Source organism: Mustela erminea, chromosome 8 (genome assembly GCF_009829155.1).
Source record: "Mustela erminea isolate mMusErm1 chromosome 8, mMusErm1.Pri, whole genome shotgun sequence".
NCBI lineage: Eukaryota > Metazoa > Chordata > Mammalia > Carnivora > Mustelidae > Mustela > Mustela erminea.
Genome location: NC_045621.1, coordinates 61,372,719 through 61,400,115, shown reverse-complemented (window position 1 = coordinate 61,400,115; position 27,397 = coordinate 61,372,719). Strand labels below are relative to the sequence as shown.

The 27,397-nt window shown below is 34.2% G+C and overlaps 1 protein-coding gene across 8 annotated transcripts in view; it reads left to right on the top strand.

Annotated features, from left to right (window-relative positions):
* SCN3A (sodium voltage-gated channel alpha subunit 3) overlaps window positions 1–27,397 on the top strand; it is a 109,615-nt gene that overhangs the window by 23,959 nt on the left and 58,259 nt on the right. For 4 of the 8 annotated variants that reach the window (XM_032355814.1, XM_032355813.1, XM_032355812.1 and 1 more), the window contains exons 3-11: window positions 4,888–5,201; window positions 10,557–10,675; window positions 14,233–14,322; window positions 18,684–18,812; window positions 19,474–19,565; window positions 20,395–20,667; window positions 20,877–20,940; window positions 25,404–25,545; window positions 26,632–26,838. In XM_032355814.1, coding sequence (XP_032211705.1) covers window positions 4,938–5,201; window positions 10,557–10,675; window positions 14,233–14,322; window positions 18,684–18,812; window positions 19,474–19,565; window positions 20,395–20,667; window positions 20,877–20,940; window positions 25,404–25,545; window positions 26,632–26,838 — 1,380 coding nt within the window. In that variant the 5' untranslated portion in view covers window positions 4,888–4,937. Of the gene's footprint in view, window positions 1–4,887; window positions 5,202–10,556; window positions 10,676–14,232; window positions 14,323–18,683; window positions 18,813–19,294; window positions 19,387–19,473; window positions 19,566–20,394; window positions 20,668–20,876; window positions 20,941–25,403; window positions 25,546–26,631; window positions 26,839–27,397 lie in introns of those variants that run through there. The other 4 variants (XM_032355815.1, XM_032355811.1, XM_032355817.1 and 1 more) reach the window with 3 other exon arrangements.

Sequence of the window (27,397 nt, the reverse complement as noted above, 5' to 3'; positions counted from 1 at the left end):
TATCAAAGAATATTCACAAGTGCCTGAAAAGACAAGTAAAATACTCCTTCCTTTTTCAGTTACATATATATTTTAGGAGGATTTTCTTCATGTACTTCAATCAAAACAACGTATCTCAACAGATTGAACTTGGAACCCGATAAGAGACTCTGGCTGTATTCCATTATGCCAGACAGTAAAGAGATTTGCCCAAATCTAAAATAAATTCCTTCTTCTCACACCATTTTTTAAAATTTGTGATAATATAGTTATTTTTATTAAAAATACATTTTATATGTAGACATAAAAGGGCTTATTATTACATTAATAAAAGTTATAAAATCTCCTAATTTTTAATATGGTAAATATGAATAGATAAGTTGCCTATAAATAAAAGCTCTTTGACATTGTAATTTTAAGAGTATAAAAGGGTCCTGAAACCAAAATGTTTGAAAACCATCCTCTAGGATCAGCCCACCTGTTTACCCTTCATTACTGCCACTGTTTCTTCTACTCTTCAAGTTAATTCCATCACTCCTATCCATGGCTTATGAAGTGTGCTCTATAAGACCTTTGGTGATTATATCCTGCCAGTATTTCAGTCCTTGCTCTTACCAATTCCTTTTGAGCAGGTTGGTCTCTACCTATAATGTACTTTTTTTTTAAATTTTTTAAAATTAATATATAATGTATTATTAGCCCCAGGGGTACAGGTCTGTAAATTGCCAGGTTCCATTATGAACTTCTTAGTTCTTCCCAGGCCCTCCCTGCTTTTTCCCATGCATATACTGTCTCCTAGTCTAACATGTTTCTACTGATATGTCTTTGTCCCAACTTTGTCCGAACCACTACTGCCACATTAGTTGGTCAAATCCCAGCCAGTCTAATAAAATTTCCTCAGGGAAATACCCTGAATTTACCCTTCCTGTCCTTACCTTGCTCCCATTTATGGAACTCAGACAATAACCAGCAGTACATAATTGTATTATAATTATTTGTGTCCACATCTCTCACCCTGGACTGTCAGCTCCTTAAAAGCAGGGACCATGGGTGTTAATCCGAACATAGTATTGATACACAGTAGTTCCTCAATAAATATTGCTCAAATAAATGATCTTTATCCTTCCAGGTTTAAAATTCTATGGTCCATCCTATAATAGGATTTTTTGAACTATAGTATTCTTGTTGATTAAGAGAGGGATGCATTTCCTTTAGTCATCCACATTCACAGACACACTTTGGTTTTTAATCAAAGAGATCACCTCCTTAGTCTTTTTTTATCTTTTTTGTCCTTGTAAGGAGAGTTCTGGAGAAAATCTGGCATATTCAATTTGATGTATTTTAATAAATTATAATGCATATATATTCATTAATAATATATATCTCACACCAAGGCATCAGTAGGAATTAATTTTTTAAAAGTCTGCTCTAATAGGAATATAAAATTATGTAAGAGGTCTATATAATAGGCTTGCAAAGAATAAGAGGAAGAGGGAAAAAATTAAAATAGAACTGCCATGGAACTATGAGATGTTTCTAAAAAGCAAAGCTGCAGAAGAAGCCATGAGAAGCTCCCCTCACTGTGATTTTTAATATCTCAACCTATCCAAATATTGGGCAAACCTTAGTTCACCTTAAAGGAAAAGCCAAGAGTCTGGAACTGGCCTACCTTCTCAGGATTTAGAGACAATAGTGTGGCAGTTTCAAAGAGACTTCTTTACCTCTTTTTGACTAAGACTCAAATTCTTTGTTCTAATCCTTGATAAGTGAATAGGAAGGTAAAAAATTATTTCTGTTTAAATATGTTTTTACAATTTTTTGATAACTTGCTCCATGTCATCTCAAAGAAATCAAAGTAATCTATACAGATTATTAAAATATCTCATTAGATATTTTTAACCTAATTTCATTTTAAAAGTTAGGAATTAGGAAACTCCAGTTAAATGAGTATGATTGGTTATTTCTTTATGGCAAAGTGTTGCCACATATAGGTAAGGTATTTCAATGACACTGAGGTTGAGGGAAGTCAAATGTCATAAGCAAACTGTTAGTTACAGGCTCAATATGAACCCAGAACTCAGATTCTGATTGCTGCACGTTTTTCATTCCATTGTTAATAAAGAAACAAAAATTAGTTTAACTAAATGCTCAAATACAAAAGTAACCTTTTTTTTTCCTCCCATAAGAAAGCAACCATGTTTCATAAAAATGTCTTAAGATAGCTTTGTCATGCTGTTGCATTTTTTTTTCTCACCATAGCACATACCCTCCCTAATGTCCATCACCCAGCCACCATATCCCTTCCACTCCCCTCCAATCCAGCAACCCTCAGTTTGTTTCCTGAGATTTCATTTTCATTTAGCACTTGGTAAGACCCAAATCCATTCAGTTGATGAAAGGTGATGAGAAATAGGTGGATTACACATCTCTGGGTATTTAAGGCTTGCAGTTAATGTGCAAACTCCTTCCACATTCAAAAGTATAAATGCGATGATCCCATACAGCCTAGTGCTGGGTTATGTGAACATCAAAATGGACATAAAATGGCTAAAAATTTTAATTCTAGTTTGTGCCATCTACCATGAATTTGGAAGGTACAAATTAAATAGCTGAATTAGAAGGTTTGAGAATACTTTTTCTATTTTAATATAAAATGAACCAACTAATTTATTTTGTGCCTTCTAAATTCATTTGATAGGGTACAAAACAAAACAAAACAGCCCCATCCCACCATAAATCAGAAGTTCTTTTTCAGAGCTAGTGGCAAAAATGACATGGCTTTTTGACAGCTGATATTTTATAACTTACTTGGAATATACTTTCATAGTAGCAACAAATACAGCAATGGCATATTATAATACTAATTCAATGAAAAGACACAACTATTAAAAATACTTTAGTCATTGGAATAGACCAGGCAACTAGTAATTCAGATATAAACTCAAAAAACTTACATAATAATCTATAATCATTTTTAGTCTATATCATTTTTCTTACATTGCTGTAAGATCTAGAGTTCCTCATTCTTTGTAAGCTTAGTATATCCATGAAATAAACAGCTAAGAATTAAAAGGCCACTTAGGGATAAACTACTATGGAGACCAGAATAAGTGTGGGAGCAGAGATGAGGTGGGTGGTTGGGATAGGGAAAATGTCACAGATGACTTTGATGATTACCCTGATGTCATGGTTGTAGACTGTTCTATAAGGGATTGATGTACTAACTGTATTTTGTTGTTACTGTTTCTTTTTCCTATTCTAATTTTTTAAATGTGACTTTTGGCACAATGCAAAATAAAATAACCGTTAACTTAGATTTCCAAATACAAGAAAAATACAATAATCCAGCTTGGATTTCTGGCATTTTTGACAGTTCTGTCACATTTCTAGCAGACTTTGTTTTTTTTTTTTTCCTTTCCTGGAGAATTAAGCAGGTGTCAGCCTTCTTTCCTTTCTAATCCCAGACAGTTGCTTGGCATGGGTGAATATGACCCTGTACTCTGTACTTCCTAGCCCACTCCAGGAGCTCATTGGTCAGCTGTGGTTCCACCAAATAAGGGCCTTACTTAAAAAGGAGAGTGGCTTGAATTGTGAGAATGCCTGAAATCACAACAGAGGAAATAGCTGAAGGAACAAAATATAATTAGATTGTGATAGATGACACCAACACAGTGCTTACTAATCCCAAAACTATTCTAGACACTTAATGTAAATTAATTCATTTATTCCTTATGATAACCTGGGAGGTCAGTTCTCATAACATCCCCATTTTATAAATGGAGACTGAAGCACTGAGGGGTTACATTCTGCAAAGTCATACAGCTCATCAATGACAGAGCCAGGGTTAAGAACGGAGGCAGTCTAGCTCCATAGTCCAGGCTTCCAACCACTACACCAAATGGAAGATTCAAAAAGAATATGAAAAGTGCCTTGGAGTAGTTGAGTAACAGCAGACTGGAAAAGGAAATACATTCTGCATTGCCTCAGAAGATGCTTCAGAAGGATCCAAGGTGAGAAGCTGAAAGGAAATCATTTTGGGGGTACTTGGGTGGCTCAGTCAGCTAAGCATCTGTCTTTGGCTCAGGTCATCATCTCAGGGTCCTGGGATGGAGCCTGATGTCAGGCTCTCTACTCAGCAGGGAGTCTCCTTCTCCCTCTCCCTTTGCTCCTTCCTCCTGTTCATGCTTTCTCTCTCTCTCTCTCTTTCAAATAAATAAAATCTTTGAAAAAAAAAAAAAAAGAAGAAGAAAGAAAAGAAAATAGTTTTAACTTCTCCGTCGCTGCTGACGGTCAGGCTTTGTTTGGATAACCAGTGGTCAGTGATGATGATGGTGACAACCAAAACAGCAGTTGGATTAGGCAAAACTTCTTTTCTTATTCTGAGATTTTAGGAGTCAGGCATATACCAGTGTATTTCTTTATTTGGAGAGCTAGTAAGATGTGATAAAAGGAGTGGGGGTGGGGAATGATGGGTCCTTAAGTAATTTCACTGATAAGCATCACTGACATTACTCTTTTTACCAAAGTATACTATAATATGTTTTGGTTCAAAGGTCTCAGACCAGACTTTGATAGACTTATAAAACTAGTTTATTGAACATTAGACTGGATAACGATGCTTCCAGGTTAAAATTTGTTGTGCAGCACTAAGATGTTTATACTTTTAGAAAGTCACCAGAAGAATCCCCAAAGGAACGTTGTAACATGTTTATACTACGCACTGAGAAAGAAAAGAAGTCTATGCATTGAAGAAGAGAAGTTTTTTCCCACCAAAAATAAATATTCTTTTATTAATATACTACCAAAGAATTTACTAGAAGAAACATTAAATGTCATCTTGGCTGATTTTCTTAATCCCTCTCACTCACTTGCTTTCCTATCTCTCGTGCATTTTTTTTCCCTTGGTAGGCAATTCTTATGCAAGAAGCTAAACGTAATTAAATGTGCAGGATGAAAAGATGGCACAGGCACTGCTGGTACCCCCGGGGCCTGAAAGCTTCCGCCTTTTTACTAGAGAATCTCTTGCTGCTATCGAAAAACGTGCTGCAGAAGAGAAAGCCAAAAAGCCCAAGAGAGAACAAGACAATGATGACGAGAACAAACCAAAGCCAAATAGTGACTTGGAAGCTGGGAAGAACCTTCCATTTATTTACGGAGACATTCCTCCAGAGATGGTGTCAGAGCCCTTGGAGGACCTGGACCCGTACTATATCAATAAGAAAGTGAGTGTTGATTTTATACTTTCAAAAGTTAAGTTATATTTCCAAATTTAAGTCTTTAATTAAACACTAATGTTAATATACTTTTCTCTGGCTCATATACATATTGCATCGTAAGTTTTCTACTGTTAAAGACTTTGTACTTTTTATTTCCACTTACTTTTAAGCACAGTAGCCAAAGTCAAGATTTGGCTACAGTGAAGAGCTATGATAGATAAACGAATACTTTCTATAATTTCACAGTAACTGAAATAGTCAAAATTAAAATTGACACTTACAAAGCAAAATATCTGTTATCACTGACATATGTCAGCACATGGTAGACAACAGAAGAGCCATGTAAAAGAAGAGTTATGGGCATATGTACTTCTTATTTTTTAGTTCTTAATTGTCTTGAAGTTTGCTCACAAGAGATTTGTGTTCTAGAGGGTAATAATCTTACTTAGCATCCTCCTGTAAGAAGATAATACATTGACAAGCACAGTCACACCTACTTATTGTTAAAACATCACTCAGCAAAAAAAATGTCAAGAACAAAACACAAAAACCCCTCAAGTTTTCTCTATTTACATATGATTTGAATCAAGTTATGACTATGCCTTCCTAATGCTATAATAATAATATAATTCTGTCAGCATTAACTAGTTTTTGAAGTTAAACCAGCTGTGCAGAGTTTTATAGCAAATATTTTTTTCTTAATGGATGATAGATACTGCATCATCTAATTGGGTATTTTGGCATTTTATAACACACAATTTATATTTCACATTCATAAGCATAAAAACAGGTCTATATAGAAACTAGAGATAAATAAATATCACCATGAATTGATGGTTCGTGGTTTAAAGAAGTTACTGAATGCCTTCATTAATCAGAGCCAGTCCTTTTAGAAAGAATAGCTAAGGAAATTGCATTCTCTAAGCGGTATGTGATTTAATCTTATAAGACCAGTGATGGGTAAAGAACCTGACAGTTAACCATCCAAAGGTGGAACTAGCCCTCAAGGAGGGCTTCTCAGACTCACATGTGTATACACATCATCTAAGGATCTTGTTAAGATACAGATTCAGATTCCAGAGGTCTGTGGGGCCAGAGATCCTGCATCTCTAACAAGTCCTTGAGTGAGACTCCTTCTGCTCTAATACACGGGCCACACTTGGAGGAGCAAGCTCTAAAATGCTTTCTAAAAGTCATAAAATCAATTTAAATAGTTAAACAGGCCCTTTCTTTTTCCTTTGAAACTAGTTTCATGAAAGTGGCATTTAATACTGATTCACACATTTTTGAAAGTCATTTGTTCCAGTACTCTACTATAGAAGTGATAAGGAAAAATTTGAAAATTTGAAATTTAGTTACAGTTACTGTTATACATGATGATGACAGTGAGACCTCCCCCCCAGAAACTAGAATAAAATTCTCCTTAAAATTACTGATTCAAAGTATATATTTGCAAAGATGTCTTTAAGAGACAGGGGTATGCTCACTCTGACATACTTACAAGTATTAGTCTACGGCCATACCACCCTGAACGCGCCCGATCTCGTCTGATCTCGGAAGCTAAGCAGGGTCGGGCCTGGTTAGTACTTGGATGGGAGAAGTATCAGCTACTAAAAGAAAGGAAGTATCCTTAGGAAAGGAAATTGGTAAGATTAAGGGGTGGGGAGAATAACAGAGACAAACACTGGCATTTTCCAAAGGAAACAGGTCTTTAGAGTAGCCCTGAAAGCATTTTCCTCCCCAAATCAAGGCTATTTCATTGTAGACGAGCTATATCGGGCTACCTAACAGAGGTGTCATTAAACATTGTGCAGCATTTGATTAAGTCGGCTTATTTGGACTCCACCCTCTGCAGAGAACCTTTTTATTATAATTTGTCTTCCCACAGATCTGCTTGAAAGGAAAGAAAATGCTGGTTATGCCACTGCAATTATTTCAGTCCACGTGACAGTAATACATCTCATTGTAAATAAATAGATTGGCATTCTGATTTTGTATGTGAGGCTTTCAGGTCTGGTTACTGTGAGTCCGCTGCTAAGAAACAGAATTGTTCTGTGTATGTTAACGAAGTCAGTTTTTATGGCCTTCCTGTCTGAGAACCAGACTTGGACCTTGATTTATTCCTAGTGGCCATGGTCCATCTTGCGAGACATCTAGACTATTCACTTTTTACTGTTGGCGCACTGCCTTTCTTTATGAAGAATCTATAAAAAAGAAGACTGAGTTACTATTGAAGAAAAAGGTAGTTTGTGATTGTTAGGATTGAAGGAGCTAACATAAGAAGCTAACGGAGAAGTTCTGGAATTAAAAGCATGATATGAAGTTTGTGTTAATTATTTGAATAACGCAGGTAAAAGGCACTTCAAAACTGTAAAGCGTTATATAACAATTTGCTGCCATTAATTATGATATATTTTACATACCTAATTTAATCAGATAATCAGATGAGCCACCTCACAATGCATTTCAATGGTGTTTAAATTGACCAGGTAACAACTGAAGAATAGTGACGCTGATAATCATAAGAAGCTAACGTTTGTTGTGCTTCTACTTTGTTGGGCACTGTTTCATCACGTTAAGTGTCATAGTTCATTTAATATTCCAAGAACCAGTCAAGCAGTACTATATTAGCCTCATTTTACACACGGGAGGTCAAGCCCAGAGTGGTTAAGTAACTTGCCCAAGTCACACTCCATAAGTGGTGAATTCAGGGATTGAAGCCAGGCAGTCAGAACTCTTAAGCACTAAGCAAAACTATATATGGCATTTTTTAATAAAATGAAAGAAAACGTTAAAAAATTGGTTGTATGCTTTTTTGAACTCTCTATTTCATAATGTCCTATTCAGAGATATAAAGCTTACTCTTGCCTCAAGTAGTAAACATTTTAGTGAATCTGTCAGATGTATATTCATCTGGGAAAAAGCAAGCAGCATTCCAGAGTGAACAACAACTAGTTTGTCATACTTACACTATAACATTCATCACCTTAGTACTAATATGTAATAATTTTTTCAAGTCACATCATTATTTATCATCACTTGAAGACCAGATTTTGGACTTGACACTATTTATCCCTCCTCCAATTATCTGTCACTCTCTCCAGTAATTTTCAGTTTATGCACATCTCTCAATAACCTCAAAGTCCCAAATTTCAAGTGTCTTCCTTGTAATTATTTCACTATACAGGATATTAGTATTTTATTCTTCATTTCTCAGAACTCAAGGTTTTGTGTTAGGTGGTGTTCAAAATAAACTTTAAATTGTGTTTTTAAGGCCTGCTCTGTTCCCGAACCTGCAAATTCAATGAAGATGCCCTTGACATGTCATTTTTAATCCCATTAGTTCCATGAAGGCTAAGGCTAATCTTTCGAGAGAGCAGAGGATTTCGTGTTTAAAGGGACATTTCACTCCTGTCACTCTGTTTTTGGAGATTTTTCAAAATAAATTCCTCTCCTAACGTTACAAGTGGTAACTGCTTTTTCAGGGAAACTGCCTCACAAAAGAATGAGTAAATGCACTTTTAATTATTGTGAAGTTTATATCATTGAATGCCTAAATGTATCTAGATTGTTTGTAATATTAAATGATCTAATCCTGTGAATTCAAGAAAGTCCTTTAATGCATTTGTGCTTTGAGGGCAGTATTCCCAATATCCAAAATCCCTTATGGGTGATCTCAATGCTAGTAAAAAAAGTTTACTTGCCCTCCTCATAGAATTGTTCAAATGTATAGATTGCTATTCATGGAAAACGATTGGTTAGGTAATGTTTGGCTCCATGGTCTTGAATACAAAAGGGCAATGTATGAAGAAATTGTTTTTCTCTGTCCTTTATGCTCAAAATATAAGTATTTCTGTCTACCTATTCAAACACTGCCATGCTGTCAGTGAACATGATTGTATGGGATACAAACCTTAGCTTAAGAGTAAAAACATATTATTAAGCAAATGGATGTACTGATGTCTTAAAGGTAAATGGCATCTTAAAGGTAAGCCTGCACTTAATTAAAATAAGTGTTTATTTACAAACCACACTATTAAGTACTGTGGGGAAAAAATGGAGAAAAAGTAGATTAAGGCTTTTATGCTCAATAGGTTCTAACAACTTCTAACCCAGTCCTCAGTGGAATGAACCCTACATGTAAATTGCTACTTGACTGTAATTAAAAGCAACATGCCAACGTGTGCAAATTTATATACTAAGACTTACTGGTAAAGGGAAACAATTAGAAGTGATCAGAAGGCAGTGATTTATCTGGAAAGACATGATGGAGGAGGTGATTTTGATAACTGAGGACATTTTTGAAAGTAGGTCTTTCCAAACCTGGCTGCAGGTTTGGAAAATTACCAGAGGAAATTTTAAAAATAATACCCATGTCTATGCCCATCCTCCAGAAATTGACTCAATTGGTTTTGTATGGGACCCAAATATTGGCAAATTTAAAATCACCTCAAGAGAATCAAATATAGAGAGAGGACTAAGAACTTTGATTAAATAGTTGGTAGGACCTCATTGTCAGGCCTGTTATGAACCTGAAAAGGGGGGAGTTTATATTAGATGACCTTTCAGGTACCTCCATCCTCTAGGATTTTAGGATACATTTTCAGAATCAGAGGGCAAAGCTGACAGGTTGTGATTTAAATTGACAGGTGGACAGTCAATTTGTTGGAGCAGAGACGGCTTAGTGGGAAAAACTAAAAGTTGATCCTGGAGAGATGTGGTGGGAATCACTGAGTAACATGGCTTAAATGCTAAATTGATGGTTACAGGTTTCAGGTCATAGAACTTTAGCTACAGAATGCCCTTTGAAATGATGTGAAGGCTAATTCTCAATGCAGCTTTCCCTTCTTAGTATTACCAGCAGATCTACAGAATCAGCAAAACCAGGTTATTCAGCTTGTTTGAACATTTTAAAGTAGGACAACTACCATAGGTAAAATAGAGAGGATTCATAAACTTTAGAGTTCAAAGATTTGAAATAATTAAAATAAAAAAGATTATTTTTGTAGCAATATGTACAGAATAATCTGAAAAAGTCACCAAAACTGGAGACAGATGGTAAGCTTTAAATAAAATTGGAGTCTGTAAAGTTACAATTTGATAAAAAAATTTTTGTGTAGGATCATCAGTTTGTATCAGAAAGTTGGAACTCTAGAGACAAATTAGGTAATAGTAAATCATATGTTTACTATGTTAAGTCAGGCGAGAAACATCTAACATGTTTATAGTTACAATAAACCAATTTGTTTAAACAAACAAGATTGAACAAACAAATCAGGTAAAAAGTTCTTCATCTGCTTAAGCTCTTCAAGTAAGCCACATGTCTAATCTAGTAATTTTTTTTCATATTTTCTTTTTCAGACTTTTATAGTATTGAATAAAGGGAAGGCAATTTTCCGATTCAGTGCCACCTCTGCCTTGTATATTTTAACTCCGCTAAACCCTGTTAGGAAAATTGCTATTAAGATTTTGGTACATTCATATCCTTTTCATGTGACTGAATGCTGGTACTTGATTTTATAGAAAATGTCATTCTTTTATACATATTTTTATATTTATATTTTACATATATTGTGTTATATATTATATATGATTTCTTTAATATTAATTGTGACATTGTTATTTAATCTGTTCTCACTAATTTTTCTGCCACTTATTAAAAGATTAGTATAGAATGACTATTATGATCCTAGAAGTAAAAATGAACTATGTTAGTGAATGTGTAAATGAAACATACTGTGTAGAAGGAAAAACAGCAAATCTACTTCACACTTTTATTATCCTCCAGACCACACATAATTATTGCTAAAGAAACATAGTCTATTGTGGTTAGTATTATTATCCATAGTACCAAATATTCTTACTTTTATGCCTTAATTGGTTCTGTATCTTCAGCACCTGGATCTGTCCATCCTTCCTTTACTAAATATTTATTAAACTATATATGTGCCTAAATATCTAATATATATTTAAAAATCAATGAACTTAAGACTACTTACAATGATAGTCAAAACCCATCAAACAAGGACAGAATAGGTGTGGATTTCAACAAATTCTCCAATAGGTAATGATAAAATAGAAAGGTATTCAGAGGCTGTGTTTAAGAATGGACATTTTTTACTTTTTTAAAGTTTTTATTTAAATTCCTGTTAGTTTAACATACAGTGTAATATTAGTATCAAGTGTACCATTTAGTGATTCAACTCTTCCATACAATACCCAGTGCTCATCACTAGTGCACTCCTTAATCCCCATCATCTATTTAACCCACTCCCCACTCACCTCCCCTCTGGTAACCATCAGTTTGTTCTCTGTAGATAAGAGTCTATTTCTTGGTTTGCTTCTTTTTCCTCCTATGATTATTGGTTTTGTTTCTTAAATTCCACATATGAGTGAAATCATATGGTATTTGTTCTTCTCTGATTGACTTGATTCAATTAGCATTATATCCTCTAGCTCCATCCATGCCGTTGCAAATAGCAAGATTTCAGTCTTTTTTATGGCTGAGTAATATTCGCGTGCGTGCGTGCGTGTGTGTGTGTGTACACACACCACATCTTTATTCACTCCTCGATTGATGGACATTTGGGCTTTTTCCATAATTTGACTATTGTAGATAATGCTGTTATAAACACTGGGGTGCATGCATCTCTTTGAATTAGTATTTTTGTATTCTTTGGACAAGTGCCTAGTAGTACAATTGCTGGATTGTAGGGTAGTTCTATTTTTAACTTTTTGAGGATCCTCCTATTGTCTTTCAGAGCAGCTGTATGTTTGCATTCCTACCAACAGTGTAAAAGCGTTCCTCTTTCTCTACATCCTTGCCAACATCATTTGTTTCTTGTGAGATGTTATCATATTTTTCTTTTTCAAATTTTTATTTAAATTCTAGTTAATTAACATATAGTGTAATACTGGTTTCAGGGGAATTTAGTGATTCATCCCTTACACGAAGCTCCAATGCTCAACACAAACGCCCTCCTTAAAACCCATCATCCATTTAGCCCATTCCCCACACACCTCCCCTCCATCAATCCTATAGTTAAGAGTCTCTTATGGTTTTTTTCCCTCTTTTCCCCCCCTCCCCTATGCTCATCTCTTTTGTTTCTTAAGTTCCACATATGAGTGGAATCATATGGTATTTGCCTTTCTCTGACTGACTTATTTCGGTTAGCACAATACACTCTAGTTCCATCCACATCATTGCAAATGGCAAGATTTTTTTCTTTTTGATGGCTAATATTCCATTGTGTGTGTGTGTGTGTGTGTATACAAACCACATCTTCTTTATCCACTCATCAGCTGATAGACATTTAGGCTATTTCCATAATTTGGTTATTGTTGAGAATGCTGCTATAAACATCAGGGTGTGTGTGCCCCTTTGAATCAGTATTTTTTTTTTTAATCCTTTGGGTAAATACCCAGTAGTGCAATTACTGGGTCATAGGGTAGTTCTATTTGTAACTTTCTGAGGAACCTCCATACTATTTTCCAGAGTGGCTGCACCAGTTTGCATTCTCATCAAGAGTATAAGAGGGTCCCCTTTTCCTACATCCTCACCAACAACTGTTGTTTCCTGTGTTGTTAATATTAGCCATTCTGACAGGTGTGAGGTGATATCTCATTATAGTTTTGATTTGTACTCCCTTGATGATGAGTGATGTCAAACATCTTTTCATGTGTCTGTTGGCTGCCTGTATGTCTTCTTTGGAAAAAGTCTATTCATATTTTCTGCCCATTTTTAAATTACATTATTTGCTTTTTGGGTGTTGAATTTTATAAGTTCTTTATATATTTTAGATACTAATTCTTTATCAGATATGTCATTTGCGAATAATCTCCCATTCTGTAGGCTGCCTTTTAGTTTTGTTGACTATTTCCTTTGCTGTGCAGAAGCTTTTTATTTTGATGAAGTCCCAATAGTTTATTATTGCTTTTGTTTCCCTTGCTTCAGGAGACATATCTAGTAAGAAGTTGCTATGGCTGGTGTCAAGGAGACTACTGCCTGTGTTCTCCTCTAGATTTTAATGGTTTCCTGTCTCACATTTAGGTATTTAATCAAGAATGGGAGTTTTATACAGATAGATTTAAAATAGCCTTATTTAAAAAAAAAAAAAAACTAACTAAAAGAGAGACAAAAGACTGGTTAACCTAGAGATAAGGAAAATAGGACCAAACTTTTTCATTTGAATTCTTTTCATTCTATGGTTTGATTATTAGCAAGCACTTATATTTTTAAATTAAAGATTTACCCCCCCCCAAATAACCATAATCTTCCTTAGAGTGAGGTCTGAGTGAGATCCTAATAGAAATTAATTACAGCTAATTCTCAGGAAGTTTTCAAAACAGCACTCATCTATTTAGGAACGGTGTGGACTAGATACAGAAGAATATCTAGATGGTCTATTAAGTTCTCCCACAGTCTAAAGTGAAAATAAAAAGTTAGAAAACAATATTAACTTATCAGCAAAAAAATTCTCGCTTCCTTTACTCTTGATAAAAACACTGAAAGAATGAGTCACATCACAATAAGATTATTAAAAGTACCTGATTACAGTATAATTCTCAATGTAATCCTTGAATATACTGGGGTATTCTTTCTCAGGTTTTTATATTGCATTCATTAATGTTTTATCAGTCAGTGGTGACTTTAAATTATATCTGAAGTTGTACTTCAGATATAATAACGTACTTTTTACACTTTTATTTTACACTTATATTGTGAACTTACTAAAGAATGGTCATTTCTCCTTGCAGTGCTATTTCATATAACTGATTGGAATGCAAAATTCCCATTGCTTAAAACAGAGATCTCTTTCCATTAAATTCAGTTCTGTGAAGTTTTACATTTCATGTAAAATGAAAAAGAGTAGATCAAGGATGTATGACAGGCTTTGAAGTTTCTTATTACTTTTGCCATTGTTTTAAAACAAGTAAGACATATTTCACAGGTAACTTTGACAATTTTTTTTTGTATTGGGTTGTTTGTAAATGGTCTTGATAATATACTAGCATTTATTCCTTAACTATGATCCACTTTATTCAGCATGCTTATCATGTGCACCATTTTGACCAACTGTGTATTTATGACCTTGAGTAACCCTCCAGACTGGACGAAGAATGTAGAGTAAGTGGGAATGACTTCTTCGAATGAGAAATGCACATTCAAATTACCTAGCATTTGTCTTATGGTTATGGTCTGACTTAAGTTTTACACGTTTCTGGAGTCAGGCTAAAAATTTCTAAGAAACAGTTATTTCCATAACATGAAAGAACATAAGGGAAGTTCTTTGGGGGAGCTTCTCTTCTATGAGGTAAGTATTCTTTCCAAAAAATGCATGATAGTATCTGTTTTAGAAAGGTTGTAAAAAGTAAATACACTAGCTGGTAAACTAAACCAATCATTTAGCATAAAAGTTAAAATTCAATAATAGGTATGCATTTTAGATTTTTTTTTTTTTTAAATGACCATTTGGGGCACCTGAGTGGCTTAGTGGGTTAAGCATCCAGCTCTTGATTTCAGCCCAAGTCATGATCTCAAGGAGCCTATGCAGAGCCCCACATCAAGCTCTGCACTCAGCAGGAAGTCTGCTTGTGGATTCTCTCTCTCTCAAATAAATAAATATTTAAAAGAGACAACAACAATGCCATTTGAGTAATATGATGAATAAAATTATTTTATTCTGGTATATTACTATTATTGTTATATTCTCATAAAACAGATTTAGGTGTTTAGCATAATTTATTATAGTAGGTATTTTGGTTATATATTATATCATTATAGTTGGGAAAATACATTTAGGTGTTTAAGTAACTTAGATATTTAGTTATACTTAGATATGTAGTTTATTCAGACACAGCATGTGTGCTAAAACACCATAGATGTGTTCCATAAAAGAAATAAAACATCTCTACAAAATCATAGCTCAAAAAATAATAGGGCTAACAAAACAAACTGAGGGTTGCTGGGGGGAGGGAGGTTGGGAGAAGCAGGTGGGATTATGGACATTGGGGAGGGTATGTGCTTTGGTGAGTGCTGTGAAGTGTGTAAACCTGGTGATTCACAGACCTGTACCCCTGGGGATAAAAATATATGTTTATAAAAAATAAAAAATTTTAAAAAAAAGAATAAAAAAATAATAGGGCTTAAGGGGAAAACATGATTAAGAGCAGATCACTCAAAACTTAGGAAACTTTGTAATTAAAACGCTAATCAAAAACCATAACAATCCCAATAAAAATACCACCAAGTTAAAGCTCTATAGACATTTGTACTTAAAATCACAGCCAGAAACTCCTTTGCAGACTCACAACCAGGTTGTGGCCTTTCTGCCTTAAGATGAAGATCTGGGGACATTTCTATCATGTCATCAAACTAAAATATTTGATGTATTATTTTAATACAAAGGAAAAGTTCTAGGCACAATATTTCTTGGGCATTAAACTAGCCCCTGCTTCCACTAAAGAAGGCTCTTATATGTCAACTTTCTGCATTAGTACTTAGGTCTCCCTTTAATGCTAAAGATGTTTTATTTAAATGTAAGGATAAAAATGCCACTAATTGGTTCAAAACATCAATGTGCTGAGAAAATTTTTGCATTAACTAACATAATTTCTGCATTATAACAGCATTATTTCCTAAGTTTTCTTTTACATGTGAGATTATTCATGACAGAGAAACATATTATTTAGTGAAACAGAAGGTGTTTAGGTTATGTAGATTCTTATGTAGATTATTTATGTATTGTATAATACAATGATAACATTTGGTGAAAAAGGTTTTTAATATGTTCTTTTTATTGTTATATTTTTTAAAAGTAATATCTAATAAGAAATAAGTTATTACAACAAATATTGCCACTTTTATATACTTCTATTGGGGATTTAATGCACTAATCTAAGCCATCATTTGTCAGTTTAACACATTAAAAATTTTTTTTAATAGTAGCTTGGAAATGTTCCTTAGAAATAATTTTAGTAGAGAATCCAGTTCTTGTGCTGAGGTAAGCAATTTAACAGAATTCTTTGTTATCATTTATAATTTGTGGATTAACAAATGGACATACCTATATAAAACCAATCTGTATGTACTCTTCCTAGAAGAAATTACTGAAACATTTAAACAGTACCAGTCACATTTATTTGTATAACATTATTAAAAGATAGGTAAAGAGGACATTTGAATATTATTACTTGAATATGCTCATCTCTCTCTTTCCTTTCTTGGGGGCAGCAAAAGGGAGGGGTTAAGGGAAGGGGAGAGAATCTTAAGCAGGCTCCACATCCAGCACAGAGCCCAGAGCTTAATCTCATGGTCTCATGAGCAGAAATCAAGAGTTAGGTGCTTAATCGACTGAGTCAATCATGTCCTTCAGCAGGTTTCTCTTTTTAAGGTCATTTTTAGAGATAACTATATCCATTATGAAAATGGTCTTGTGCATACAAAAGGTTTTGACTTCATTTGATGGGAAAACTTTGTATAATTATCAGGATCATTTATCACTTGACAGCAAAGTAGCAGGAAAACAACCAAAATTAGTAGTTATAGCCTGTAAGCCAAACAAAATAAACAAGAGTGCAAAGAAGAAAGAAACCAGTTATGACATGAAAACAGGTCACTGATAGCATAAACAGTTTGGTACACAGAATAGGCTGAGGACCATATGGTATAGTGAGGGTCATGTTATGAAAGGCAGGCACAGATCTACAGACATCATAATTACAGGAAAAAAAAAACTGGGTGACATGGACAGAATCAACAGTATGATCAGAAGCCTAGTGAGGCAGAGGTAAGAAAGATCAAGGTCCCCTCAATTCTCACTTACTTGTTCTATCTAGTTTGCTAATAGGCACTTCTGAATACCTGTTCTGAGCAAAGCTCTGTCTCACATGTTAAGCTCCAGGACACTCTTCCTTGGATAGGTATCAACAAAAACAGGGATAAGGGTAGGGACTTTAATATTAGATAACGTAGAATTGCCTAAGCATAGACCATAGGGCATTAACCATTAATGTGATAAATAAAACATATATTGAGCTGTCTCTTATGGCTTTTCACAAGATAGCTCTCTCCGAAAGGCAATGTCATGGTGATTATGTGTAAGGTGCAAAGGTCCAAACTAAAACACAAGTAAATATAAGCTTGGCATTGTAAATTATATCTTTTTCTAAAGAGGTCAGCTACTTCATAATAAGTAAAAATAGAAATTAAATTTATTTCTCAAAAGATCAACTGACTTATTTTAAAAAGGAGGAGGGGTGTTCTTAGGAAAACTTGCTGTGAAGATTTCTACATAGATTTTCCTCTTATTTCTTTGTACCCTCATTTGAGAGAAATTTCTGCAGAAAACAATGCAGAAATAACTCTCCTAACTTTATTCACATATAAAATACTAGTAGGTGGGAAATACAATTAATTTTAATAAGAGTAAATCAAATCTTTGTGGCTGGGGTGAAATAATCTGAAGAATAATCTTAAATAGCACTTTTTAAAAGAACACAATGTTGAAAAACAAGTACTCTTTCTCAACTGTTTTTGGAAGAAATAGAGAATATTATCAACACTCGAAGGAGAGAGGGCTAAAAATGCACTATATATCAAACAGTAAATGGAAAAGCTTTTCACCATTTTGGAGGCTGAAATTTGAATGTGAGCATGTTTAAATGATTTGGCTCAATTGTATAGAAATGGTAGCTGATGCAGGTAAGAATCAGAAAGTTGCTTTTGCTCTGAGCTTTGGTAATTTGTAAATGCACATATATAAAATACTAATAAATTATAATTTTCCTTGTATAGATATATATGAGAGAAGCAGTTTAAAACTGTATGCCTGACTCTTAAAGATAAAAAAGGGGAAGCATATTTTCTAGGTTAGATATGTGAAATATGCCTAAAAATAATTCTAATCATTAATAAATTTGAATGGAGTATTTTATTATAAATAAATAAATCCAAGAAACTTTTACCTAAAGAGCTGTATTGTCTAATGAGGGAGACTCTAGCCACATGTGAAACCTGAAATTTGGTTAGTCTTAGTTGTTGAAATAATATTTTAGCTACGTTGGTTTAAATAAAATATAATATGAAAATTAAATTCAACTGTTTTTCCTTACTTTTTTGTTTGGTTACTGAAAATTTGAAGACTACATATTTAGCTGGTATTATATCTTAATCAAACAGTGTTGCTCTAGAGGGCCAAGCTTGATGATTATCCATAAAACATATGAAATTATTCTAAAGTCTAAATAGTTAAACAAGACAAGATTCTTTGGGGAAGATAACCCTTTACCTTTGGGGAAGATAACACTTTAACCCTTTACTCAGGCTTACAAAATTAATTAAACTAGTCAAGTCTCTGTAAATGGAAATAGGAAATAAGATTTTAGCAAATAAAATAAAACACAAGAGGATACATTTGCCATATGTGAAACCATGTGTATTAACAGCTCAAATGAAACTGTTAATTTTTATTTGGATGCTCTTCCTAGGTACACATTCACTGGAATCTACACCTTTGAGTCACTTATAAAAATCTTGGCAAGAGGGTTTTGCTTAGAAGATTTTACATTCCTTCGTGATCCATGGAACTGGCTGGATTTCAGTGTCATTGTGATGGCGTGAGTATTTTTGAAAAGTTGTTAAGCTCAAAGGAATGAAAATGGTTGTAGCACAAACCAAGTGGTTGTGACATATTTTAAATGCAGAGTTTGCTTATTAGCCAAATTAACTATATACCTCATATATTTTGATAATACACATTACAATACATACAGTAAGGTAAATCTATCTGGTAAAGGAGCAATAAACAATTACTGTCATGCCATATAGTCTTCCATTTCATCAAGATGAAGTATTCATTGAGCATGATACCTCAACTATATTTTGATTTCTTACAAACTTGTTCATATTAGTGAAAATTTCATTGAAATAAGGCAACAAAATTTTATTCCTTAAAAGCAGCTTTCAGCATATGCACCCTGAGGTCTGTAGCAAGTCCGTTTGTTAAACTCAAGGGGCTCTATACACCAAGCCCAAATTTCATTCTTTACTTAGTATAAACTTTGCAAAAACTATCAGTAACTCTGATTTAATTCTACAGGTATGTAACAGAATTTGTAAGCCTAGGCAATGTTTCAGCCCTTCGAACTTTCAGAGTCTTGAGAGCTCTGAAAACTATTTCTGTAATTCCAGGTAAGAAACTGGTATAAGAAGATAGGCTCCTTGTATCTCCAACTTTTCTTGTGTATTATTGTGTTGTGTGTGAACTCCCTATTACAGATACGTGACAGAGTTTGTGGACCTGGGCAATGTCTCAGCACTGAGAACATTCAGAGTTCTCCGAGCACTGAAAACAATTTCAGTCATTCCAGGTGAGAGCTAGGTTAAACACTGGGGCTGACTTTAAATACACTGTAATAATATTTAGGTTGAAATCACACTTAGATCATTAGACTTGTTTGTTATTCTTGTTTGTCAACTTCAAGAATGCCAAATGATGTTTCAAAGCTGTTCAGTTTCTAAAATTTTAGAAATTACACACTTATTTGTAAAGTCAGCCTTTGAGTTTAACAGAGAATTGCATGAGTTGTCTATAAAAATACTAGTTTTGTGCACATATGTGCACTCTCTCTCTCATGCTTTCTCTTTTTGCATTTATGATGTCAAGTTTTCTCTTCTACGATATGGAAAAAGCTTTGCTACCAGGCCTTTACTAACTTAGTTGGGTTTTACCATTCACTGCAGATCTATTCTGAAAATAGATCTCCTTTTATAAAGGAGAAAAGATTATTCTTGAACAGCATGGCTTAGGATATTTAATACTTTAAAATTCTTTTCTCCTCTGAATTATTGCTACTGGAGGCTGGTGTAAAGAATGGGTTGGAGGGAGATGCCTCAAGAAACACAATCTGAAATGAAAAATAACTGCAAGTTCTTTAGATGTTCATGACAACACATTAAACCACACACAAAAAAGCTTCCCGCCTAGATATTTACACTTCCATTTTAAATCTCCAGAAAGCATACTATTCATAAATAAAATCTGCTTTTCATCCATCTCCTAAACCATCTGGCTATCCATAAAGCTTTCGTGTCTAAATAGCCAAGCAACCATTTACAGGAAAAGATAACGTGTGTGACTAAAAAGACATTGCAGATTATGACACTCTTCTTTGGATGACCTACTTTGTCTCTCCTCAGGTTTAAAGACCATTGTAGGGGCCCTAATCCAGTCCGTGAAGAAGCTTTCTGACGTCATGATCTTGACTGTGTTCTGTCTGAGCGTGTTTGCTCTAATTGGTCTGCAGCTGTTCATGGGCAACCTGAGGAATAAATGTTTGCAATGGCCCCCAAGCGATTCTGGTTTTGAAACCAACACCACATCCTACTTTAATGGCACAATGGATTCCAATGGGATATTTGTTAATATAACAATGAGTACATTTAACTGGAAGGATTATATTGAAGATGACAGTAAGAAATATTGCTACATTGTTAACCTTAGTGTTGCTGAATGAATTTTCAACTATAAATAGCTAAGACTGTGGGCTTGAAACCATCTTTGTTAATATACTTCATTTTGTCATCCACTTTGGAAATAACTGAGATAGTCAAACTCTCATTTATTCCTAATGTCAGTAGGACAGATATGAAATGAAATAGTTTATTCTTTATATTAATAGGTCACTTTTATGTTTTGGATGGACAAAAGGACCCTCTACTCTGTGGAAATGGCTCAGATGCAGGGTAAGAAACACAATTTTTTTAAAAAATGTGGAACACTTTGAGAAAAATCAGATGGGAAAAATACAAGGGTATTCTTACATATGTGTAATAGTGATGCTACCTACTTAAGAAGTACCTTCTCTGTGTTAGAGGGCTGCTCTCAGTTCTAAACTTGTGGTCATTAAAATCATCCCTCTGGGTGAGGACATTTTCTCCAGAATTCCATAGTTAAGATGTACCTGATTTTTACCCTAAAGTGTGAAGACCCATAGTCTGTCTTTTTTGTAAACCCATTAGAGCTGTTTAATAAATACAGGGAACATTTTGATTGATGTGGGTATGTTCTGATATGATAAGTTTTGCTGTGGCTGGAAAAAATCCAGAATATAACATGATCTTCAGCAGTTGGGAAACTGTTTTTGAGAGAGTTAGGTATTCTTGAAATAGCATGAAAACCCTGTGTGCAAAAAAGCCAAGGGACAGATATATGTCAAAGGCACATGTAGGTCTGAATCTGCATGCCTAATAGTTCTTTTTGGTCACATTCTACAATAAGAGACACTTTAGTATCTTAGTCATCCTGCTGGTCACTCATGATTAACATATTTTCCCAAGAGTATTATAAATTGATTTTAGGTCAGGGTGTAATTTTTTTAGAAGCCAAGGACAGCAATAGTTTTTGACTCTTAAACCACAGAATTTACACAGAAGAATTTTGAGTCATCCTAGAAAATGGGAAACTCATGTAGCCATAAAGATCCAGGAGTATTATTGAAAATGTATATCAGTCCTGGAGATGGTGTTTGGGGGCGGGATTGTTTTCCTGATATTTTCCCTAACCTTTGTTAGGAGAATGTAGTGAATAAGAGCAAGAATTCTAGAGTTCATATATATCTGGATTCAAATCCCTAACTCCACCATTTACAAACTCTGACTTTAAAACAAATTTTTGGATAAGGCTGGAAGATGCATACTTTATCATTATTAAACTATAAAAATCATTTCTATTTATTGAGTATTTAGTATGGGTTAGGTGATGTACATGACAAAATTAATAGCCACTCTTATTAAATATCAAATAAAATTCTAAAGAAATCTACCCAATTTGAAGAATTCTTACAGTATGGTACTGGGGAAGGAAAAGATAAATAGATCAATGGAAGAGAACAGACACCCCATCCCAAGAAAAGTAGACCTACACAAATGTAATCAACTAATTTTTGACAGACAAAAATTCAATTCAGTGGAATAGGAAAGTTTTTGAACAAATCATGCTGGAGCAATTGGAAATCCATATGTAAAGAAATGAACCTAGATACAGATCTCACACCTTACACAAGAACTAACTCAAAATCAACCATAGATCTAAATGTAAAATTCAAAACCATAAAACTTCTTTAAGAAAGTATAGAGTAAAATCTACATGACTTAGATTTGGTGATAAGTTTTAAACACCAGTAGCCCAATTCAGGAAAGAAAAAACTGGTAGGCTGAACTTAAGTAAAGTTAAAAACTTCTGCTCTGCAGAGACACTCTAAAGAGAATGAAAAAAAAACAGCCATAGTTAGGAAAAAATGTTTGCAAAACATTTATCTGGAAAAAAAAAAACTTGTAGCCAAACTATACAAGGCACTCTTAAAACTCAACAACAACAAAAAACAAATAACTCAATTTAAAAATAGGCAAAAATCTGGACACCCTACAAAAGAATATATACAGATGGTTAATAAGGATATATAAAGATGCCAAACATCATTTGTCATTAGGGAATTGAAAACTAAAACAACAATAAATTACTACTCCATACCTATTAGAATGGCTAAAATCCCAAGAAACTAGTAACCAACTGCTGGTGAGGATGCAGAACAACAAGAATTTTCATTCAATGCTGGTGGGAATGCAAAATAGTGCAACCATTTTGGAAGACAATTTGGCGGTTTCTTACAAAATTAATACAGTTTAACCATATGATCCAGAGATTTGCCTACTAGATATTTAGCCAATTAACTTGAACATGCATGTGAATATTTATAACAGTTGTATTCATAATCACAAGAAACTGGAAACAATCAAGATGTCCCACAATGGGTGAATGGATAACTGTGATGTATTCATCCAATGAAATATTATTCAGTGATAAAAAGAAAATGAGCTACCAAGCCACAAAAAGATATTGATGAACCTTAAATACATATTAATACATGAAAAGAAAAGAAGACCATCTGAACCTATATTTGTCTAATTCAAATTATATGACATTCTGAAAAAAATAAACAGTAGAAATGATTAAAAAATCTGTTTTTCAAGGGTTCAAGGTAGGAGGTTGACTGGGTGATGCATGGGGGATTCTTTAGGGTGGAGAAACTTCTGTATGATTCTGTATTGATGAGCATTAAGCATTTGTCAAAACTCATAGAGCTTAACAACACAAAGAGTTAACAATGTATGCAAAAACAACAACAACAACAACACAACATTGTATGGTTGGAATATCCCCAGTTAAATACAGAATGTAACAAAGGGATAAAAATTATTTATAATGTATAAGATAACCTTACTGAAGGAGTATGAGAATAAGTGTTGATCTAAACAACTTTGGAAATGAGTGGAGTCTATAAGGCAAAGGCAAAAAACAAACAAACAAACACAACTGTACTCTAGTTGATAACGTTTTCTTCCCATGCTAGTATGGATTAACAATCCTGAATTGTTACAATTAAGCATATAGATAGTAGATGATAGAAGCCAGCCACTTTTGGACTAAGAAGTTACAGATAAGCAAAGGTGGGAATCTAGAATGGTATCATGGTAATGAAATAGGGTTGGAGAGAGTATGACTTCCTGTTTAGCTTAATAGAGGCACAAATGTTTACATATACATACACATATTCATATACATATATACACAAACTTGTTATTAGAAACCAGATCTAGGTGCTATGTTTATTGCTAAGGCAGTGTCATTGCTTCTAGGTCCTCAATTGACAAAGCAAGGAGATATATGTGTATACACATACACACACACACACTTGTCCTGGGTTCTAATACTGTTCTCCAATAAAAGAACAAGGACTTGTTGGAGAAATCACTAATTCTAGAGCAGGAAATATAAAAGATGAGCCTAAAGCATCTTGTAGTGCCAGAGAGTAAGAAAGTGTTAAAAAAACAAACAAAAACAAAACACACAGAACCATGGGGTTACATCAAAGAGATACTGGAGTCAATGGCCAAATGGCCAATGGCCATTTGGAGTCAATGGCCAATGGCCAAAACTGGGACAATTTAAGCAATAAAATAAATAAAACAATTAAATTGGAATTCAAAGTATGAAATGAATATCTTAAGGACCTACTCATATAAAGAAATGATTGAATAAGTAAATAGATAAACAAATAAATGAGAGATAATAGACAAATCCGCTATGCAAAAGAATTCTAAGAAATTTGTGTACATACTCTACTCTTAAGAAGGTAGCTCATAACTCCCCGTTCCTAATATGCGGGCTGCACATAGTGACTTTATTTCAAAGAATCCACTACGGGGAAATAAAAAAAGAAAGAGTAAATGTATAGTGGGAAAACCTGACAAACATTACAATCAAGTGATGAAAGTTAGTATACAGTGATAAGTCATATTCATCCTATGTACCCTTGATATGGTGTGACTCTAATGGTATTTTACCTCCCCACAAATCCATTCCCAATCTAATTATGAGAAAAATGTCAGACAAATCCCAATTGCAAGACATTCTTCAAAATACCTGAAAATATTCCTCAAAACTATCAAGATAATAAAAAACGAGGAAAGTCTGAAAAACTATAAGGAGAAGCCTAAAGTGACATGGTGACTAAATGTAATAAAGTATCCTGAATGGGATCTTGAAACATAATAGGATATTAAGGAAAAACCGAGGAAATCTGAATGAAGTACGGGCTTTGGTTAATAATAATGTATCAGGATTGACTGAAATGTACCATACTAATATATTAACAAGAGAGGAAACTGGGCATGGAAGCAGGGCATTTATTCTGGGCCCTCTTTGTAATTTTTCTGTAAATCTCAAATTACCCTAAAATATAAGCTTTATTTTATAAAATTCTACAGAAGTGCCTACTGAAATAGCTCATTAAGTGGTTCCCTATCCTTTGTTTCCTGGCCTTTCTTTTTAAATTATTGATTCTTGCAATTTTGTAAAGAGCAGAACACTGATGATCTCAGAGGCAAAAGTATGTGTTGCTACCTTTTTGCCATTCTAAATGTCTGCAAATCTTATTCCTTGCATCCCAGTTTACTATTGGTTTTCCTAATAAATTTCATCTAATAACAGTATCACTGTAACCAATTACCTAAAGTGCTCTGGAAATGAAGGCGAGAAAATCCATCATAGACAGCAACCCTGGGTTTTGACAATTCCTATAAATCAACATCGACTGAAATAGCTGTAATTGCCAACCTGACACTAGCACCATTTCTCTCTCTTATAGCCAGTGTCCAGAAGGATACATCTGTGTGAAAGCTGGTCGAAACCCCAACTATGGATACACAAGCTTTGATACCTTTAGTTGGGCTTTCTTGTCCCTATTTCGACTCATGACTCAAGACTACTGGGAGAACCTTTACCAACTGGTAAGTGTCTTGTCCATTAGGGCTGCTACAACAATATACCACAGCCTGGATAGCTTATAAATAACAGAAGTGCATTGCTTACAGTTCTGGAGACTGGGAAGTTTAAGATCAAGATGCCAACCTGGCTTCATTCTGGCAAAAGCCCCTTTTTAGTTCATAGGCTGTCATCTTGCTATGTCATCACCTGTGTAGAAAGGGCTAATCCAATTCATGACAGCTTTACCTTCACCATCTAATCACCTCCCAAAGGCCCCACCTTCTATCATACTAGGCATTAGATTTTCAACTTAGCAATTTGGGGGAAACACAAGCATTCAGACCACAGCAGTAAGGTTCAAATTAACACATGTGAGATTTAATTTTATGAACATATATGAACCTACCGATATCAATATTGTTAATAGGAGAGTCCAGTACAAAGCATGTATGCCTAAAATCCCTACTGATCATTCAGTCAGTACATGGTACAATAAAAACTTTTTATATGAAGGACATTCTGCTAGGAAGAATGGATGATGCCAAGATTGTTCAAGGCTTTGAGTTCATATTCTAGTTGTAGTTATAAAAAGAGCATGTGAAAATATTTTAAAAATCGATTATATAAAAAATTTCAAGTTAAACCCCTGGTTAATTGGAGCTAGAAAAGGGAGAAAGAAAGATGTTATCTCTAGATGATGTAGAGAATAGGCTTCCATGGAAAGAGAACTCCATGGAAAGGAATTAAAGATAATTATTTGTTATAATTAAAAATTAAAGGTAATTATTTATTAATAGTGCCCCCCATTATGGACTTTATGATTTTAGTGAGGTTTTACATATATATATCCAACATATACTCATTTGAAAAGTGTGTGTTTGTATCAAATGACACTATAGTCAAGCCTCAGATAATTTAAATATTATTTGTGTGTATGCATGTGTGCACGTGTGCACTTACATGTGTTCACCTTAATACCAAACAAATCTTGGCCAAAATACACTGGATGATAAAAAGTATTCATCTCCTCACTATCTAATTATGGAAATCAAATCTTTATTTGGGGACATTATAGAAAATACTCATGAAATTATCCTTTGTTTCCCTAGACATTACGTGCTGCTGGAAAAACATACATGATATTTTTTGTCCTGGTGATTTTCTTGGGATCTTTCTATTTGGTGAATTTGATCCTGGCTGTGGTGGCCATGGCCTATGAAGAACAGAATCAGGCCACCTTGGAAGAAGCAGAACAGAAAGAAGCTGAATTTCAGCAAATGCTGGAACAACTTAAAAAGCAACAGGAAGAAGCTCAGGTACTGAGTGATAATAAGCAAAGTTTTTATTACTATTGTTATTACTACTGTAAGTTTTAAGAATATTGTTGCAGCATAGAGGTCAAACTGGAACCAGCTTTTCATTTGGTATACAAGCACTGGCATTAGAAATAAGAGAAAGCTATTCAAACTTAAAATTGTTTCTGAAGTTGAAATCAAAGGAATTTTTGACATTATATATAAAGAAGTTACTTTGGGGTAGAAAACACATTCAGTATAAGGCAGATTATGAAAGTGTATCATGAAACCTGAAGGGAGAATCTGAGATTCAGTTTAATGTGAAAAGATACATAACTGACATTTCCAACTACTCATGTTTCACCCCTAATTATAACATTTAAGGTTTTATTCTGAATTTAATTTATCTCAAATATTAACAAGAAAACTTTATGTATACCCACTCTTAACCACTCTTTGGGTTTTCTGCAGCATAAAAGGTATTTGCTACAGCCCCTATCAGGATATCAGGAAAGCATCTGCATTAAATGGCAACTTTAAATTCTCTATATTGATAGGTTATTTGAACTCAGGGCATGGT